We start from the raw sequence: 19467 nt of genomic DNA on the forward strand, positions 1-19467 counted from the left end.
TCCCAGTTTGAGAAACATTGGCTGGGGGCTTCCAGACAGGAAGAGAGACTGAACACATATTTTTCACCTTTCCCTTCAGAGACCCTATTAAAATGGTAATAAAGGAACAAAATGTCATAAACCCACAAGGACAAAGGACACAGGAGGAGACATCAACAGATGGGAGACTTTGATGTTTTTAGAAGACAGATCACCGGGTTTCTATCACAGTAAATGATGGAAGAACCCATAGTCACTTAACAATCTTGGTTGCCCACCAATAACGCTTGTCTTATTCTTCCTTGTAATAGGATTCATATTGTATTTAAGTCCTCAGCCTCCACTGCAAAGTCATGGTGTCAGGAAAGACCAACCTCATCTTCAGCTCCAGGGAGTAAACCTTGATTAGGTGCAGACAATCATATTAACTTTATTTCCCTTGTCTAGTGATTCATTTAAGAAGAGCCCTAACACCTAATTTTGGACGTGGGGTCTTGATAGAAAGTCTGCCAATGATGGGACTAATTCTAGGAAACATTCTACAGTTTTAAAGAGTCAGAGGATGAGGTAATTCCAATTTCTGCCTCTGGAATATAAGGCACTGCCATACTGTGCCCACAAAAGGAGCTACCCAAAGCATCCTGGCAGAACAAATGGATTTTTTTAAAACCAGGGTTCCTGATGTAATTCAGCCACTGAGTTAAACAACCTGAGAGCCACCTTATCCCAGGACTTTTATATTATTCAAGAGAATTAACCCACTTGTCTTTGGGGCCATTTTAATTGGGCTTTCTTCACTTCCAGGATCCTAACTGATACAATCAGGAACATCATCACAAAACTCCACCACACCAGGGGAAACTGAGGGCCCTCGAACACTCAAGGAAGGAAAAGCAAGGGAAGACACAGCAGAACAGGAAGGAAAATGGTACAGCTAATACAGCATTGGGTGCTAGGACAATCAATGACTTCAAAATTCTAAGAGAAAATGACATTCTATCTGGAATTCAATAACCAGGGCTTCCCTGGTAGCTCAGCAGTTAAAGAATCCACCTGCCAATGCAGGAGACACAGCAGATGTGGGTTTGATCCCTGAGTTGGGAAGATCCCCTGGAGAAGGAAATAGCAACCCACTCCAGTACTCTTGCCTGGAGAATCCCATGGACAGAGGAGCCTCTGGGGTACCATCCACGGGGTCGCAAAGAGTCAGACACAACTTATCGACTGAACAACAACAAAACTGAACAATAATGAAAGCAGGTAAAGGTATTTTTATACACACAAGGATTAAAATAAAAGTTTTTATCTCCCACAGACTTTTCCCTAAGTGCTAGTGTTTGATGGGTTTCAGGAAAAGAAAAGAATACAAAGGAAGAAAATGAAGCCTAATCACGTGACAGCAGTCAGAATGGCCATCATTTAAAAGCCTGCTGGAGAGGGTGCAGAAAAAAGGGAACCCTTCGACACCGTTGGTGGGAATGTAAATGGCTACATCCACTATGGAGAACTGTATCAAGTTTCCTGAAAAAACTAAAAATAGAGTTATCATATGATTCTGCAACCCACTTCTGGGCATATATCCAGAGAAAACGCTAATATAAAAAGACACATGCATCCCAGTGTTCGCAGCAGCACTGTTTACAACAACCGAGACCCGCAAGCAACATGAGTCCATCGACAACGGATGGATAAGATGGTGTGTGCATACAACAGAATATTGCTTAGCCATCAAAAACGAATGAAACAATGCCATCTTCAGCAATATGGATGGACCTAGAGATTATCAAATTAAGTGAAATAATTCAGACAAAATCAAATAACCTATGACACCATTTATATATGGAATCTAAAAAATTTATACAAATGAACTAATTTATAATGCAAAACAAACAGATTCACAGACATAGAAAACAAACTCATGGCTTTCAAAGAATATAGTGGGGCGTGGTGGTGGAGAGAGAAATTAGAAGTTTGGGGTTAACATATTTGCCCTACTGCATATAAAACAGATAAACAACAAGAATCTACCATATGGCACAGGGAACTCCACTCTATACCTTATAATCTATAAGGGAAATGAACTTGAAAACAAATGTATATATTTGAGCAAACTCTAGGAGATAGTGTCAGACAGGGAAGCCTGGCATGCAGCAGTCCATGGGGTCACAGAAAGTCAGACATGACTTAGTGACTGAACACATGTATACATATAACTGAATCACTTTGTTGTACACTTGAAACTAACATAGCATTGCAAATTAACTACGCTTCAATTTTAAAAATATATTTTTAAATAAACTTTTTTACAAAAAGGAAAGGAGGCCTAAGGAAGACTAAGAGACCTCGGAACCAGCAAGCACAATCAGCAGGGTAGGGGAGATGACCTCTAAGCTGCAGGTCTCGAGAATAACCAGCCCAATGGCAGCAGAAAGGTGGAGACAGCCAGGAAAAAAATAGACTTGACAGAGTAGGTCATGTGGCAAGTCTAGTGACAAAGTGATAATCAGCATGAAATTAAAGGTATTATATTCATTATCTCTTGCTGCATAACCAATTACCCCAAGACTTAGGGACTTAAAACAATAAGCATGTATTATCCTACAGTGTCCGAGGGTCAGGAATCTGGGAGCAGGTTGGTGGGGGGATCCCGGCTCAGAGCCTCTCCCGATCCTGCGGTCAAGATGTTGGCTGGGCCCGGTCAACTGCAGGCTCCACTGGGTCCATCAGTTCGACTCACTCATGGAGTTCTTGGCTGGAGGCCTCGGTTTTCTCCCCATGGATCCAGCCATGGGGCAGACAGTGTCCTCACAAAGCGGCAACTCTTTTCCCCTGAGCAAGATCCTCATGAGCAAGGTCAAGGCGGAGGCTGTGTCGCCCTCGATAATCTGGTCTAGAGAGCCATGCATCTCCCTTCCGTCACTGTCGACTTGTCAGAAGGGATCCCCTAAGTGTAGCAAGCGAAATAGGGCTTTACTTCTGAATGGACGAGCATGTGAAGGGGAGGGGATGTTGACAGTGAGGGAAGTGAGGGTGGGCATGGAGGCATCTGGAATCTTGGAAATCTCTGTAGTTTCTGCTCCATTATGCCATGAACCTAAAACTGCTCTTAAAAATAAAGCCAATTAAGCACTGGTGTGGTCGGGGCTATGAGCTAGTTCCACTCTGCCCACTCACAACCCCCAACCAGCCTGCCCACCTCCCCTCCTGCCTCATCCTCACAGTAGGGTCTTGTTCCCACGTGGCCCCTGCCCCCAAACTGACAGCCTCCCCACCTTCACCCTCCTGCCCCAGATGGTACACCCGGTACCCCGATGAACCTACACTGACCCGTCACCATCCCCCCCAAGCCCACCGCTCCACGTCTAGATGACCCTGAAGGCCAATCTCCGGATAAAACAGGGAGTGAAATGAATTTGGTTTCCAGGGACGAGGCTGGGGCAGGTGGGGAAGGGGGAGGACCAGGAATCACGGGGTGGCGGGAGGGCTCAGGCCTGGACCCTTCGCTCCCCCAGCCCCTGGCCCTTCATCTCGCCTGCCTTCCTACCTTGAGCTCCCCATCCGACCCCCGCACACACCCTTCCTGCCCACATCCTCACAGCACTGATGGCGGGAACTCCGGACCGTAGGTGTGAGGGTCACCGTGACTACACTGTCACTCGCCAGGCAGGGGAAACTGCCTTCTGGTCCCTGCCCGGCTCCTCTCGGCCCCCACAAGAGCCGAACCTCAGAGCTTTTCATCCATTCTTGTCTCCTCCTCCTCCGGTGATCCTGCCGCCTTTCTACTGAGCAGGAGAAGTCCACTGTGGGGTCCCTGGACTTCCTGCCCAGGCTCACACCTGTCCCCCCTCCCTGCCTACTCCTGACCTTCGACCCTGACCTTTCACCTGCAAGCTGACTCCATTCAGCCTCCCCTCCCCAGGTCCCCCTCCCCAGATCCCCCTCCCTGACTCCCATCCCTCCCATGCCCCTCAGCCCCTTAGCATCATGACCCATGTTCTTTCCGGTTAAAACCAAAACAATAACAAAGGAGAAAAGTGTTCTCCAGGCAACAGGAAGAATTGCACAAAACACTTTCACCAAAGGGGCGGGGATCTGGAGCTGGCCCCCTGGGCAAGGGAAGAGGTGAGTCCACGGGGCGTGGAGGTGCAGGCAGGGCCGGAGCAGCTCGCCAGGGTGTGGCAGGGCTGGACCTGAAAAATGGACGCTCCCTGGGTTGGTCACCACCCGGGCCTTCTCGAGGCCCCGGTGACCTTCCTGCAGACACACCTTCAGAGCGACAGGACGACTCTGAGAGGACACTCCAGCAGTCTCGTCATGAGCACGGACATATCCACAGGGCGATCGCAGGCAGGCTGGGCTGTCCCCCAGCAGCGCTTGTCCTTTTCTCTTTTGGAACAGGAGATGAAAGTGAAGAGAATCTCAGGCCAGGCTCCAAGCAGAGCCAGGCAAACAGAGCCCCTCCCTCCACCCCGCGTGCTCCCCAGCTTCTGCCCCAAATTCCCTACAGGTGGCTGGCTTCACTTGCTGTTTTGGGTGCTTGCTTTCCAGCCTCCGAGAGGCTGGCTTCCGGCCCCACCTATTCCTCCTAACCAGCTCTGATGAAGGCACTAGTTAGCGCTGAATTCTTAAATCTAATGGGCTTCCCTGGTGGCTCAGATGGTAAAAAATCCACCTGCAATACAGGAGACCCAGGTTCAATCCTTGGATCGGGAAGATCCCCTGGAGAAAGGGAATGGCAACCCCCTCCAGTATTCTTGCCTGGGAAATCCCACAGACCGAGGAGCCTGCTGGGCTACAGTCCATGGCGTCGCAGAGTCGGACATGACTGAGCAGCTAACACGCGCACACACAGTGGACAGTTTATTGCTTGTCTTAATAACTGTCTACAGTCTTAATTCATCACTTTGCCTTCTCGAAATCTGCTTCTTTCAGGCTTCCAAGACTCCCGTCCCCGCTCGGTTCTCACGGCATCCGCGCCCCCAGCAGCATTGTCTTCCTGCCTGGCTGCTCCTCCAACTCCTTTCCTGCCAGCTCGTCTCCTCTGTGCCCTTCCCTGGAGACACCTCCCATGAGCAGCCTGACCTTCTCCATGCCCCATCTACCCGACATGCTCCACGACCCTCCCCCATTTGCATTTCATTGTTATCTGCAGCAAGGCTCCCCAAAGGGGAGGACATCTACAGATCCAGTCCTTGAGTAACCCAGGTCCCGGCAAGAAAACCAAGCACCGTGGGAGAGTAAGAAGGGCTGCAGGAGGGACCTCCCCGGTGCTCCAGTGGTTGGGACTTCGCCTTCCAATGCAGGGGTGCAGGTTCGATCCCTAGTGGGGGAGATAGAATCCCAAACAAAACAGAAAACAGAAGCAATATTGTAACAACCTTAATAAAGACTTTAAAACTAGTTACATTACTCACTTATTCTCCTTGGAAGGAAGGTTATGACCAACCTAGACAGCATATTAAAAAGCAGAGACATTACTTTGTCAACAGAGGTCCATCTTGTCAAGGCTATGGTTTTTCCAGTAGTCACGTATTGATATGAGAGTTGGACTATAAAGAAAGCTGAGTGCTGAAAAATTTATGCTTTTGAACTGTGGTGCTGGAGAAGACTCTTGAGAGTCCCTTGGACTGCAAGGAGATCCAACCAGTCAATACTAAAGGAGATCAGTCCTGTGTGTTCATTGGAAGGACTGATGTTGAAGCTGAAACTCCAATACTTTGGCAGCCTGATGTGCAGAGGTGAGTCATTGGAAAAGACCCTGATGCTGGGAAAGATTGAAGGCAGGAGGAGAAGGGGACGACAGAGGATGAGATGGTTGGATGGCATCACCGACTCAATGGACATGAGTTTGAGTAAACTTCGGGAGCTGGTGATGGACAGGGAGGCCTGGTGTGCTGCAGTCCACGGGGTCACAAAGAGTCAGACAGGACTGAGCAACTGAACTGAACTGACATTAAAAAAAAAAAAAAAAAAATCCTTGCAAAAAAGTTTTTAAAAAATGAAGAAGGGCTCCAGGAGAGAGAGGGAGAAAGGGACCAGAGTGGTGCCAGTCCCAGCCTCCCAAGGACAGGGAACCAGATGGCCCAGGGCCCTCCTCGCCTGGCCCACGGGCTCCACACGAGCCCGCAAGGAAGCCCTCAGCTGTTCCCACACATATGTCACAGCCTCAGTCACACAAGTGCAGTTTTTAACTCCCTGGTACAAGCAGCATCTGTTTTCAGCCTCCAGCTTGAGGGCAGGGGAAGGGGGAGGTTCTTTCAGTCTTTTTATATGAGGAATCCATTGAACTGAACAAGGTTCCTATTTAATTAGAACAAATAAAAACCATAATTGCAAGGCAAAATAAAAACTGCACAGATGAAATAAGCATGAACGGCAGGGTCGACTGCCCCCTGCATCCTTGTAAGTGGGCATCTCTGTCTGAGTAGCAACCCCACCAACAGCTGCTTAGATACAGACCTAGAAGCACTGTGTCAAGCCGCTTATCAGGACTTGGTCACTTAGAACGTGCTAGAAATTAATGTAACAGTCTTGGCAACATGGATCCAATGAAAAAGCAAATCATTCCGGTTTAGTGACTAATAATGAAATAATAAGGTTTTACCCACTGTAAAAATGTCAACAAGCTGGGAAAATGTTAAGAGAGCAGAAAATTTGAGCCAGATGATGCAAAAAGAGAGAAAAGCAGAACTTGGGGAGAGTGCTGCTGATCTGGGGTCAGGATGGCAAGAAGTTTTCCTGCCATGTGGGAAGTGCCATCAACGGCGGATATCCACCAGGAGCCCCGAGGGGAAGCCTGAGATAGCCCTTGGGAGCTCAGGTGGATTAAGGAGAGACGCCAGCCACAGGCAGGAGGAACGTGACCCATAGGTTTGCAGCCAAGACCCAGGGGCCCCTGGCACTGGCCAGTGTCTATGCAGGGACCAGAGGTGGCCACCCAGAAATCTCTTGCATTCCTAAACACTAACAACAAAAGATGAGAAACAGAAATTAAGAAGGTGACCACAATCATAGTGTCAACAGTACAGGATGAGTGGGGCCCGACCAGCAGCTGTCGGGCTCTGTCTATCACCCATAACATGAGGAGGAAATTTAGATCCCAGCCCTGACCTCTCTTCACATCTCCAGACCCACATCTTCAACAGTCCCTTTAAAACATCCACACAGGTGTCTATAAGCATCTCTAACCCAACGGGTCCAAAACCAAAGTCTGAATCTCCTCAACAGACTTGATCCTCCTCCAGGCTTCCATTTCAATGGCCTCACCATTGTCCGCTCAGCTGCTCACACCGGAAACTGGGGAGGCCTCCGGGATTCTTCCCACCCTCTGGCCACCAGACCTTGACTCCACTCAGAGTCCACGGCTTCCACCTGGTCCCAGCCAGCGACATCACTTGGATGTCTGTAAGCGCCTCCTGAACCATCTCCTAGCTTCTTTCCTGCCCCACCACAATAGTTCTGCCTCCACACGCAACGAGAATGACTATTTCACTGCCGACATCGGATGGCATCCGGTGGCACGGAGGATAACCCCCTGTCTCTGGAGAATGGTCCCTGGGGAACTAGCGTCTGGTCTCTGCCCACCTCTCCTTTTTCTCAGGGGCACTTGACCTGCAGCAAAAACTCTGCTTCCTGACGTCCATTCCCACCGAGTTCTCTTGCATCTGGTAGTCCATTCCAAAGAGAAATCCAATTCCTTTCCAGGCTAAAATGCAAGATGGAGTTTGGGCTTATTTCCCAAGAAGGCCAACCCCACCCCCCCCGCCCCCCAGCCAATCTGGTAGCATCTTTCGCCTACTGGGAAATTCTTGAAAAGCAACTAGCTGGTCCCCAGTCATGCTCCCCGCCCCCACTCCCTCCCGCGCCGTCCAGCCGGCAGCCTCGGGTCACCGCCTCAGCTGGGCCCGGCCCCTTCGGAAGCCGAGGCTCCGGCGAGGGCAACGGATTTATGGTGCAAGGTTAGCCGGCGCGTAAACCTGGGCGTCGGCCATCACGGGCCCTGGCGTTTTTACTGCCTCCTCCTCCAAGCCCCTGCGTGGATGTGAAGCAACTGGAAGGAGGAACATCTGGTTTCACTTTTTGCATTCACCAGCACAGCTCCCAGCTGACAAAACCCTCCGTTCTTGCCAGGGTCCTGCTGGTGGCTGGTGGGCTGAATGCGCAGGCAGGGGGGCAGCTCTCTGCCAGAGAGCTCGCTTCCTTTTTTTTTTTTTTTTTCTGCCTCATCTTGCAGCTAAGAAACCGCCAGCCACGAACCCAGGCTGGCCGCGGGGCCGGCTTGCCTGAGACGCCGAGGGCCACTTGTCGGGGCGGCGGGCAGGGCCCCAGGCGGGCCTTCACCAGGGGGCGTGGCCGGGCCGTGAGCGGTGGATGCTGGGACTTGTAGTCTCTGCACGCAAGATGGCGGTGGGTGAGGGCCAGCATCCCTGTCCTCTGGAGCAGGACTTCCCCAGGTAAGGCTGCCCCGTGGTGGCCAAGGGCCGCACCGGAGGAGGAAGGCACGCCGAAGATAAGAAGCCGCTCTGGTGACTTAGGTTCAGAGCCCCACCTCATGACAGAGACTTAAAGTAAAGTGAAGTCGCTCAGTCGTGTCCGACTCCTTGTGACCCCATGGACTGTAGCCTACCAGGCTCCTCCGTCCATGGGATTTTCTAGGCAGGAGTACTGGAGTTGGTTGCCATTTCCTTCTCCAGGAGATCTTCCGGACCCAGGGATTGAACCCAGGCCTCCCGCGTTGTAGGCAGATGCTTTACCAACTGAGCCTCCAGGGAATTCCCCTGACAGAGGCTTACTTCTCTTCTGATGGAGATGGCCGGTGAATGTTCAGGTTGATTTCCAGTAAAAGGGTCCAAGCAGAGCACTGCACTGGGCCCTGGGAAGATAGCCCAGGTGGCCAGATCTGTCCTTGGATCTCCGGTTCACTTTCTTCAGGATTCCAAAAGCAGACAGTCCAGACTGACATCCCACCAAGGTCCTCACAGGCTCCTCTCATGTGGAGGAAAGGGAGCACTCCTACACTGTGGGTGGGAATGTAAACTGGTGCAGCCTCTGTGGAAAACAGTGTGGTGGTTTCTCAAGAAACTAATGATAGAACTGCCATATGACCCAGCAGTGCCACTCCTGGGTATGTATCAGAAAAAAATGAAAAACTTTGAAAAGACACATACTCCCCAATGTTCACAGCGGCATTATTTACAATGGACAAGATATGGAAGCAACCCAAGTGTCCAGCAACAGATGAATGAAGATGTGATATCTAATGGAATACTCAGTTCAGTTCAGTTAGGTTCAGTCGCTCAGTCATGTCCGATTCTTTGCAACCGCATGAATCGCAGCACGCCAGGCCTCCCTATCCATCACCAACTCCTGGAGTTTACTCAAACTCATGTCCATCAAGTCGGTGATGCCATCCAGCCATCTCATTCTCTGACGTCCCCTTCTCCTCCTGCCCCTAATCAGGGGCAGCATCAGGGTCTTTTCCAATGAGTCAGCTCTTCTCATGAGGTGGCCAAAGTATTGGAGTTTCAGCTTCAGCCTCAGTCCTTCCAATGAACACCCAGGACTGATCTCCTTTAGGATGGACTGGTTGGATCTCCTTGTTCAACCATAAAAATGAATGAAATTTTGCCATTTGCAGCAATATAGGTAGACTTGGAGGGTATTATGCTAAGTGAGATAAGTCAGAGAAAGATAAATACCGTATGATATCACACATAGAATCTAAAAAATAACAAACTAGTACAATGAAAAGAAAGCAGACTCACAGATACAGAGAACAAACTAGAGGTTACCAGTGGGAAGAGAGAAGGAGGGAGGGGAAAGATAAGGCTAGCGGATTAAAAGGTACAAACCACTGGGTGTAAAATAAACTATCAGAGCAAAGGCAGTGACTTCTTGAGGACTTCAGTCCCTGACCTTACTCTCCTTCTCCCTCTCTCCACCCCTCTGCCTCCACTGCAACCCTCCCTCAAGCAGTAAAACAACTTTTCTAAACTTCCATTTACTTCCCTCTTCCATTAGAGCCAACCTTCTTGAAAGGACTGTCAGCACAGTTTATATCCACTTCCTCTCCTTCCAGATATTCTCTCCTTGACCCAATCCAACCTGACTTCCACTCACTCCACTGATACTCTTTAGCCAACCACAGCCAGCCTTCATATCACCAAATCCAGCCAACTTCCCAGCTCCTCTGCTGTGTGTGATACAGGAACCCACTCTCTCCTCTTGGCTCCCTCAGGACAGCTTCTGCATCTTCTTCCCCTCTCTGATCCCCCTTCTGGGTCTGCTTTGCCAGATTATCATCCTCTACACAAACCCCACATGAAGGAGCGCCTCAGAACACTACCTGGGCCCTTCACTCCCTTTATTTTATGCCGTTTGCTGGGTGAGCTTATCTACAACCATAGTTTTCATACTCACAACCCCAGATCAACACCACAGACCCAGGTGCATCCCAGCCTCTTTGAAATATCCATTTCATGTCCCAAAGGCGTCTCACGTCTAAGACATCCTGGACTCTCCTATTCCTCCTCCACATCACATCCCCCACCACCCCCATCCCCCCTTTATTAAGTCCCAACTCAGTCTAAGTGCAGTTTCCAGGTCACGTTGACTCTACAAACTTCAAGTCTGTCACATCTGTGCCTTACTCCATGTGCTTTAGGGCCAGATTATGACCCCTTTCCTTGCTCACATGTTAAGAACATCACAAAAGTGTTACAGGAAAGAGCCATTTTTTGCTCCATGTTGGATCTGTTTCTTTGACTCTAAACTTTGCTTTTGATTACTTTTGTTATTATCATCATACACAAAGACCTGCCTGAGGGAACCTTGCCCCTCTGCCTAATTGTTAAACTAAAGTGCCTTTGTTCAGCTCACTGAAAGACAATCTGACCCTGCTCACCTGTGAATGACTACAAAGAAGAAGAAATGAACACATCCCTTCCCCCAGGATGGCTCTTCCAGGAGATTTTTGCAAGATGAAAGGCCTTTATACTTTGTTTTTTCAACTCCTCGCCTCCTCTGTTCTATAAAAGAAACTGGCGTCCAGAAACTGACAAGATGGTTATTTTGAGACATTAATCTGCCATCTTCTCAGTCAGCCAGCTTTCCGAATAAAGGCATGCTCCTTGCCTCAATACCTTGTCTCTGATTCATTGGTCTGTCATGTGGTGAGCAGAGTGAGCTTGGACTCTAACAAAGGGATACTGAAATTATGTTCACGAATTCTCTTCCTCCCCAAGGTGGGGCCTAATTCCTTTACCTTTGAATATGGGCTGGACTTATTGACATTCCAGCAAACTAAATGTGCCTGCAGGGATGGTACAAGGCCATTTCTCAAACGACATACCAGCGTCCCCATCAGCTCTGGTTGCCATAACCAAATACTGCAGAATGGGGGGTTCAAACCACAAACATTTATTTCTCACAGTTCTGGAAGCTGACAAGTCCAACATCAAGGTGTCTGCAGATTCAGTGTTTAATGAGAGCCTGCTTTCTGGCTTGTAAAAGCTGTTTTCTCCTGGTGTCCTCATGTGGCAGAGATAGCAAGGGCTCTGGTTGCTTCCTCATCTCAGAAAGGCACCAACTCCATCAGATTGGGGCCCCACCCTCATGACCTCATTTACCCCTGATTATCTTCCACGGTCTCCATCTCCAAATACATTGAGAGTTGGGGTTTCAATGTGTGAAGCTGGGGAGAGGGGACAAAATATGCAGTTCATAACAGACACTTTGGCCTCACTCTCCCAGGTCACCCATTCTGGAGTGACCCTGCAGGCAGCATGCTCACAAAGCCTGTGGCAAGGTTGACAGGGAGAGGAACTGACCATCTGCCAATGACAAGCACCAACTTGGCGGCCGTGAAAGCTAGCCACCTTGGCCTTCCAATATTGTAGCCTCAGCCAGCATCTTCATGGCAACCTCATGGGAGACCCCAAGCCAGAACCTCTCAGCTGAGCAGCTCCAGAAATCCTGACCCAAAGAAAAATATCCCCCTGTATTCTAAGCTGCTGTGTTTTGAAGTGATTTATGTTTCAGCAGAGATAAATAAGCCCTTCATCCCTATCCCCTGATAACAGCCAAAGCCCTATTTTCAAAATGTAAGTATGATATGTCATTCCCTTACTTAACATTTTTTATGGTTTTCAAAACCTCCCAGAGAACAGTGAAACTGATGGTAACGGCATTCAAGCTTCTTCAGAACCCAGTCTCATCACTCAAGGGCTCCTACAGGCCAGAGTGATTTCACATCTGATGCCCCTCCACCAGAAACCCTCCTTGAAGTGGTAGATAACACTCCTGAGGTTTGCATGTACCTTTATCAACACACATTAACATTTGCTTGTCCATCACCCACGCTGGCCTAGGGAGGCTTGTCTTTCATCTGCCACCCCAGCACAAGAGCGGTACTCAGCCCATGGGAACCATTCAATAAGTAATTTTGATGTGAAAGAGAACAAAATGAATACAAAACAAAAATCATCTTGAACTATCTGACTTCCAGAGCAGCCACTAGGACTTCCCTGGTGGTACAGTGGATAGGCGTCCACCTGCCAGTGTGGAGGAAACAGGTTCAATCCCTGGTCTGGGAAGATCCACATGCCACAGAGCAACTAAGCCCAAGCACCACAACTCCTGAAGCCTGTGTGCAAAGAGCCTGTGCTCTGCAACAAGAGAAGCCACCGCAATGAGAAGCCTGCGCATTGCAACAAGGAGTAGTCTCGGCTTGTCCGCAACTAAAAACAAAACAAAACTGCACACAGCAATGAAGAACCAGCAGAGTTAATAAATAAATCTAAAACTAAAGAGCAAACACCAACTGAATTAAAGAGCATTGTTCCATGAGGCCTTCTCTATTGACTCATCTAGACAACCCAATCTTTTCTGGAGTCTCTAAGCCGGTTTCCAGAGGCTGAAAGCTTCTGAAACAAACTTGGACAGTTTTTGCATTTCCCTTTGGCCGGCAGGTGGAAGAGCCCATCTTATGCTCCTTGCTCCCCTGTCCCACCCTAGTCATGGCCCCTGATATCCAAGGCCTTCCTTCAGGTGGACCTGACAGCTGACTGCCATTTGAAACTGTTCATGAACCTGGAACACGAGATTTCAGGTCGAGTGTGTGTTCGGGGCTGTGCCTGTGAGAGGCGAGGATGGGTGGGTCTGAAGGAAGCATTTGCTGGAACCACAGTGGTTCGCTGGGATGTTATGATGGGCATGGACCTGGAGATCATTTAGATGCAAAAGCAATTTGTGGGGGAGGAAAAGTGAGTGGCATTTTGGACTGTTGGTCTGAGTGATCCATTTTTCTTTTTTTTTTTATTTTTTTTATTTTTCATATATGTTAGGAAATATCAGTCTTAGTCACCCTTATGGAAAAAAATACTTGTGAGTCGGCATGCCTGGAGCTCTTTCAGAAGGTCATTAAGACCAGTGGTTGCTTCACCAAGGTGAGGGCCCTAGGGTTTTATACTCAGAAAAGGATCTGAATCCCTCCCCCTGGCTGACAAGGGTCCGCAGAGCTGCCTGGTGGTCCAGACTACCCACTCTGGGCTCTCCTCTGAATCAGCCCCAGCCCCCTCCCCACCTGGGTCTGTTCCCCGGGCCTTCCCTCCGTTTCTCCAAGGTGCTGGGCAACCTTAGGTCTCCTCCTCCGCTCAACAGGCTGGTTCCTCCCAGCTGGTCAGTCCCGCATGGCAGGATCACCTCCTGGGAAGTTTTCCCCAGGGAACCCTCTTTCCCAGGGAACCCCTCCCTCTGAGTAAGCCAGGCTGGAACCAGGAATTTGAATTGGGTAAAGGAATGCAGATAACAACAGCTAAGAGAGCACTTGGAGCTCCCGTTTCCCAGACCAGAACTCATGCCTACTGGGCCGTGGCCGTGGAGGTGGGAGGGGTGAGGAGCCCTCTGTTTTTGCTTTCAGCTCTTTGAGTGAAATGAGTGTCTTCAGGGTTTGCTCCACCAAGGAAACTGTTAGGAAAAAAATCCAAAATATCTGGTTTCATTATCATGTTAATGGTTTATTTTTATCCTCAAAAATTTGCCTGGTTGCCTTTCATTAAGAAAAACCTGAAAGATGTTACTGGCTTAAGCATCAGCAGCTATTAATACCTCTGCTGGTCCACAGCTGCCTCACCTTGAGGCTGGGGGGTGGCTTTGTGCGCTGGTGGGAAAGGGAGGTGAGTGGCCGGGTGGGTCTCCTGTCAAGGGCAAACCTCTAGGGAAGGTCGTGGAGGGAGTGCTCAGCTGCTCACTCACAGAAGCAGGCTCTCTGAGGACACCCTTTCTGGAAGCAGACTTGCAGTCAGGCACACCCAAGGTCCCCTGCTACAGTGATGGGATCTGGATCTCCCATCACCAAGGCCAGGGTGGTGCTCGCTGCTGGAGCCTTCACCTTACAGCAGACCGCTGCGTGCTCTAAATGTGCCCCCTCTGCCCGCTCCATTACAAATGCCTCTTCTAGATGCAGTTCACAGCTAGACAAGGAAGTGCGGTCGTCAGCCATGACACCTCCCAGGCTGCCCCATCCAGGGGTGGCACCAGTGGTGCGCTGGGTGACCGCTCTACCAGGCCGGGGAATGGTGATTGTGTTTGCAATTCCTGTGCTGAAAACACATCTTCCACGGCCAAGCAGCTAGCAAAATGTCTGAACGTTTAAAACGAGCTCCAGAGACTTCACGTAACACACCACCGCCAAACGCCTACATGTGAGCCCATCTTAGGGACAGGCTCCCCCACAGCCCCTAAGAAAATAAAGACCAGAACTGTTTCTAGAAGAAATCTGAAATAGTACATCACAGCCTGGATTGGAGTGAACAGTCATGAAAAATCAACCATTGGCACTGTGAGCAAACCAGTCCATGATACGAGAAGTTTTTTGCATGGCTAGTCTTGCTTCTAGTAGGGCGCTGAGTGGGAGGGACTTTCTGGAGGACCAGGAGCTTGTTCCCTAAAGTTCTTTGCCCTCCAGCCTAGTAAGAAAGTGCTCGATTCACAGGGAAGCTCCATTATCTTAACAGATGGAGAGCAGCCCTTAGCGAGGGAATTAACCAGGCTGAGCCACGCTTTCATAGAAGAGAGATCAAAGCCAGAGGCAAACCTGACCCAGATAAACCACCAGGACTGAAACCCATTGCGTTTGGCAGATGCAAATAGTCTCATCTAGTCTGAACTGGGAGGCAAAGCCCTGTGCAGACTTACCTGTCCCCTGAGTCTCAGCCACAGACTTGGACCTGCCCCAGGGAAACTGGAAATCTCAAGGCGAAGCCTGTGCAGAAAGAGCGGTCGGACGTGGATGCCCCACCTTGCCCTGCCCCAGCGAAGCTGATCGCCTCCCATCACAGCCAGTGGGGTAGAAAAGACAAAACTGCCTCATCTCAAAGAAAAGGTCAGCAAAGGGCTCAAGTCCTGATGTCCCAGCCCTGATGTCCCAGAGGAAATGTCTCTGCACACCAACTCCTCCTTGTCATCTGGGAAAAAAAAAAAAAGGGCAAAAAGCAATATTCTGAACCTATATGCTACATAGAGGAAAATAATGAATCTGTTGGCTCGTAGATTTATTGCACAAGCATTTTGTGAACCCTTATTATGTGCCATTAACTGTGCAAAGTGCAGAGAATTACAAAACTTAAGGGCAGAGTCTGAGCTCTCCTTCAGAACTCCTCTCTGTGGCTAGTGAGAAAATTCATGATGAGCACATGGATGTATCTGAGCAGAGCATTAGCTGTATTAGCTTTCTGGCGAGCAGACCATAAACAAATGTTTGTTAAATAATGATTTAATTCACTTAATGAGGGATTAAACAACTGGATGAATTGGGCAGTGAAAAGATGCGTCTGCCTTTGAGCACAGCGTCTAAGATTTGAGAAGTGGTACGGCACACGCTTCACTACAAGTGTCTAAGAGAGAAATGTTCTTGGGATGCAGGTGGAAAATTCCTTTCAAGGAAGGAAACAGAGTGCTCAGGAGCAGTGTCCCAGCCCTCCTCAGTGCAAATGACTGAGTGCAGATGGGCGCGAAAGGTCAGGACACTTGGGAATAAAAAGGAAAACACCCTGTGCATTTTCATCACATATCCTTGTTTAGCTGAAGATATGAAGACATATAAGATATATATATGTATACACACACACCATATTTATATATGTGTGTGTGTGTGAGTGTGTGTGTGTGCATGCTCAGTCATTTCCAACTCTTTGTGACCCCATGGACTGTAACTCACCAGGCTCTTCTGTCCATGGAATTTTCCAGCAAGAATACTAGAGTGGGTTGCCAGTTTCTACTTCCTGACCCAGGGATTGAACCCACATCTCTTGCATCACCTGAAGATATATAGATATATGGGCTACAGTCCATGGGTCGTAAAGAGTCAGACACGACAGAGCAACTGAACACACACACACACACATACACCATATACTACATACATATTTATACTACATAATATATATCATATACTATATGTATATATACTATGCAGTATATGCATACATACAGTATATCATATACTGTATAATATACATCATACACTATATATCATATACTATTTATATACCATGTACTATATATAAATCATATACTATAACATAGGTACACACAGTTGACCCTTGGACAATGCGGGTCTAGGGACACCCACCCCCCGTGCAGATAAATAATCTTATATAACTTACACTCAGCCCTTCATATATGTCATCCCTCCAGTACCCTGGGTCTGCATCCAAGGATTCAACTAGTTTCAGATCATGTAATACTGTAATATTTACAGTTGAAAAAAAATCTACATATAAGTTGACTCACACAGTTCAAATTCATGTTGTTCAAGAGTCAGCTGGGGAAAAAAAAGAGTCAGCTGGATACCATATGCTATATACATATACCATATACTATATATATATGTATATATACACTATGTACTCTATATGTACCACATACTGTATAAATACCATATACCCTGATGGCTCAGACGGTAAAGAATCTGCCTGCAACGTGGGAGACCTGGTCGACTCCTGGGTTGGGAAGATCCCCGGAGGAGGGCATGGCAATCCACGCCGGTATTCTTGCCGGAGAATCCCCTGGACAGAGGAGCCTGGCGGGCTGCAGCCCACGGGGTCGCAAAGAGTCAGACAGGACTGGGCGACCGAGCACAGAACACGTGTATACTATGTACTGTGTGCTCAGTCGCTCAGCCACGTCTGACTCCTTGTGACCCCGTGAGCTGTAGCCTGCCAGGCTCCTCTGTCCAGGGGATTCTCCGGGCAAGAATACTGGAGTAGGCCATTTCCTTCTCCAATTATGTACTATACGTAAACTGTAAATATTTACATGGTAGTATATATAAGGGCAGTGCAGGCACCGACTACTTCCAGACCACGAGAACACTGGTTTAAAGTGACTTTAAATTCTGCACATCAGTATCCTGACATAAGCACTTGGATTCTGAAAGAACCTCCCAGGAATATGAAGGAAAGCACTGAGACACCCGGTGTCTGATGGGCCCTCACGTCAGCTTGACCCTCATTGCCTGCAGTGAGTCCAATTACAGCAAATCAGATTTCCCTTCGTTGCATCTGATGGAGGGAGCCTCTCTGCCAATGGGAGCTGGGCCAAGAGGGAGGGGAGAGCCCTGGAGTGCAGGCCGCCGGCAGTGGGGACCAGACCAAACTGGGACCCAGAGGCCCCCTCCTGCCCCCACCACCAGCCCCCTCTCCAGCGCCCCTCGTCTGCAGCTGTCCAGGGTTCCTCTCACAGAGTCAGCATCTTCATTTAAGAATCAACCACACGTGTAGAGTGTGTGGCTTTCATAACTGATCTTTAAAAGGACCAAAACTATCAGGTACAGTCCTAGAAAAATAGTTGAAATCTAGTTTTAAAGCAGAGTCTCTTTTATCTCTATGTTAACTCTTTCTGTCTTGGTCGCTGTCTGTAACACACACACACACACGCATACCTTCTCCCACAAGGATGTTCTTTGCTGACCCAGCCCCCAGGAACACCGCACTCCTCGTGGAGACAAACAGGAGAGTCCTTTCAGCCCCCAGGGTCCTGCAGCCCCTGACTTGGGGGCCAGGGTGCAGGATGGCGGGGACAAGGGACAGCCACAGTCACAGGCACCCGTGTGGCATCAGGCATGGAGGCCAGTCCTGCCTCCACGTGGGGCGAGCCCTGCCAAGCCTCCTCTCTCATTTCAAGGTCACAATACTAGATGATGAAAGAGTGGAAAAGCACTGCCCAGAAAATGGGCCACGGGGACTTTCCTCCAGGTGAGGAAGGAGAGAACCATCGGGCAGTGAGATCCCGCTGAGAGGGACAACGGGGACTCGGGGTGTGGGTCCCTGCAAGGGACAAGACACGATGCGGAGACAACGGGGAGATGGGACGATCTGAGAGTTATTTCTGAGGCGTTTTTATGTAGGACAGATTCTATCACAAACATTTGTGTGTTTCATAAGAACCAAATACTTTTCTATCGTGTTTCCTGGCAGCTATGATTTTTTTTCCCTTGCAAATTCAGGTGGGACAAATGTTCTCATAAAATAAACATCTCCCTGTCTTTAAAAACCACTGATAAATAGTTCAGGCAAATGAATCCTTGCCTCTCCTCAAAAATTATGGGAGGACTGTTATTCTGGAGCAACAAATAGAATCAGCTCCTCAGGTGCCCTGAGGGAACAGAGGACCCAACTGTCCAAGGTTTTTACACCTAAATGATGACATGGATCTCCCTGGATCTGAGACTCAAAGGAAACACTTTGTCTACGACGTGGTAGTAACCATACTTCAAGTCTTAACTTAAAAAATAAGTAACCACAAAAATAAAATTACTGTGTAAAAGGAACACTTAAAAAAAAAAAAAACCCAAGCCACACTAACTAACTTGAAAAATATCTTGGGGGGAGTCTTAACTTTTTCCAAGACTATAGCAAGTGGTTTAAAGCAAAACCAGATCCATAGGAATTCTCAGAGGGGGTCCTGGACACTTGGACTTTATTTCCAACACAATTGATTCACAGACAGGTCAGCGAAAAGGTCACCGCATAACGGGATCACAACCAGGATGTAAAATGTCCAGGGGAGACAGAGGGCCAGAAATAAGAGTCGAAGAGTATAGAAGCTTTTCTAGCCTCTTAGAGATTGATGGCCGCATCTCTGTCTTCCGCCCATTCTAAAGATGAAGGCGTCTCCTCACCTAACAGTACTCCCAGCCTCTGCTCTTGGTTCCAGCCTTGGAAACCAGTCCTGCCAGTTTCCCAGCCTCCAGTCACCTCTGAACGTCTGAACTGCGGGCTGCTTTCCCCCCAGCCGACCCGCGGGGCACCGGCCAGGCTGTGTGCCGCGGTCAGAGGTGGACCTCACGGCCCGCACGGACCACCGGCCGCTCCTAGAGGCACCGAGGCCCCTGCGGCCACACAGGCCTGAGTCGGGGGGGCACCTAGCCCTGCCCAGAACAGCTCGCAGCTCACCAGCCGAGCTGAAGGCCTCACATCTCAGCTGGAG

The 19467-nt window shown here is 49.0% G+C and overlaps 1 protein-coding gene across 2 annotated transcripts; it reads right to left on the reverse strand.

Moving 5' to 3' along the window:
* Positions 1-2221: 2221 nt before the first annotated feature.
* Positions 2222-18142, reverse strand: LOC122429334. Of its 2 annotated transcripts, none has more exons than XM_043449562.1 (3): positions 17921-18142; positions 15278-15443; positions 2222-4365 (listed from the first exon to the last, which is right to left on the reverse strand). In XM_043449562.1, the coding sequence occupies exons 2-3, from the start codon at positions 15347-15349 to the stop codon at positions 3520-3522; spliced, it is 918 nt and encodes a 305-aa protein (XP_043305497.1). In that variant the 5' UTR covers positions 15350-15443; positions 17921-18142; the 3' UTR covers positions 2222-3519. The 2 variants fall into 2 exon arrangements, with proteins under 2 accessions (XP_043305497.1, XP_043305498.1); XM_043449563.1 differs by lacking the exon at positions 17921-18142 and adding an exon at positions 16644-16780.
* Positions 18143-19467: the final 1325 nt, after the last annotated feature.

The sequence above is a fragment of the Cervus canadensis genome, chromosome 28 (genome assembly GCF_019320065.1).
Source record: "Cervus canadensis isolate Bull #8, Minnesota chromosome 28, ASM1932006v1, whole genome shotgun sequence".
In the NCBI taxonomy this organism is placed as follows: Eukaryota; Metazoa; Chordata; class Mammalia; order Artiodactyla; family Cervidae; genus Cervus; species Cervus canadensis.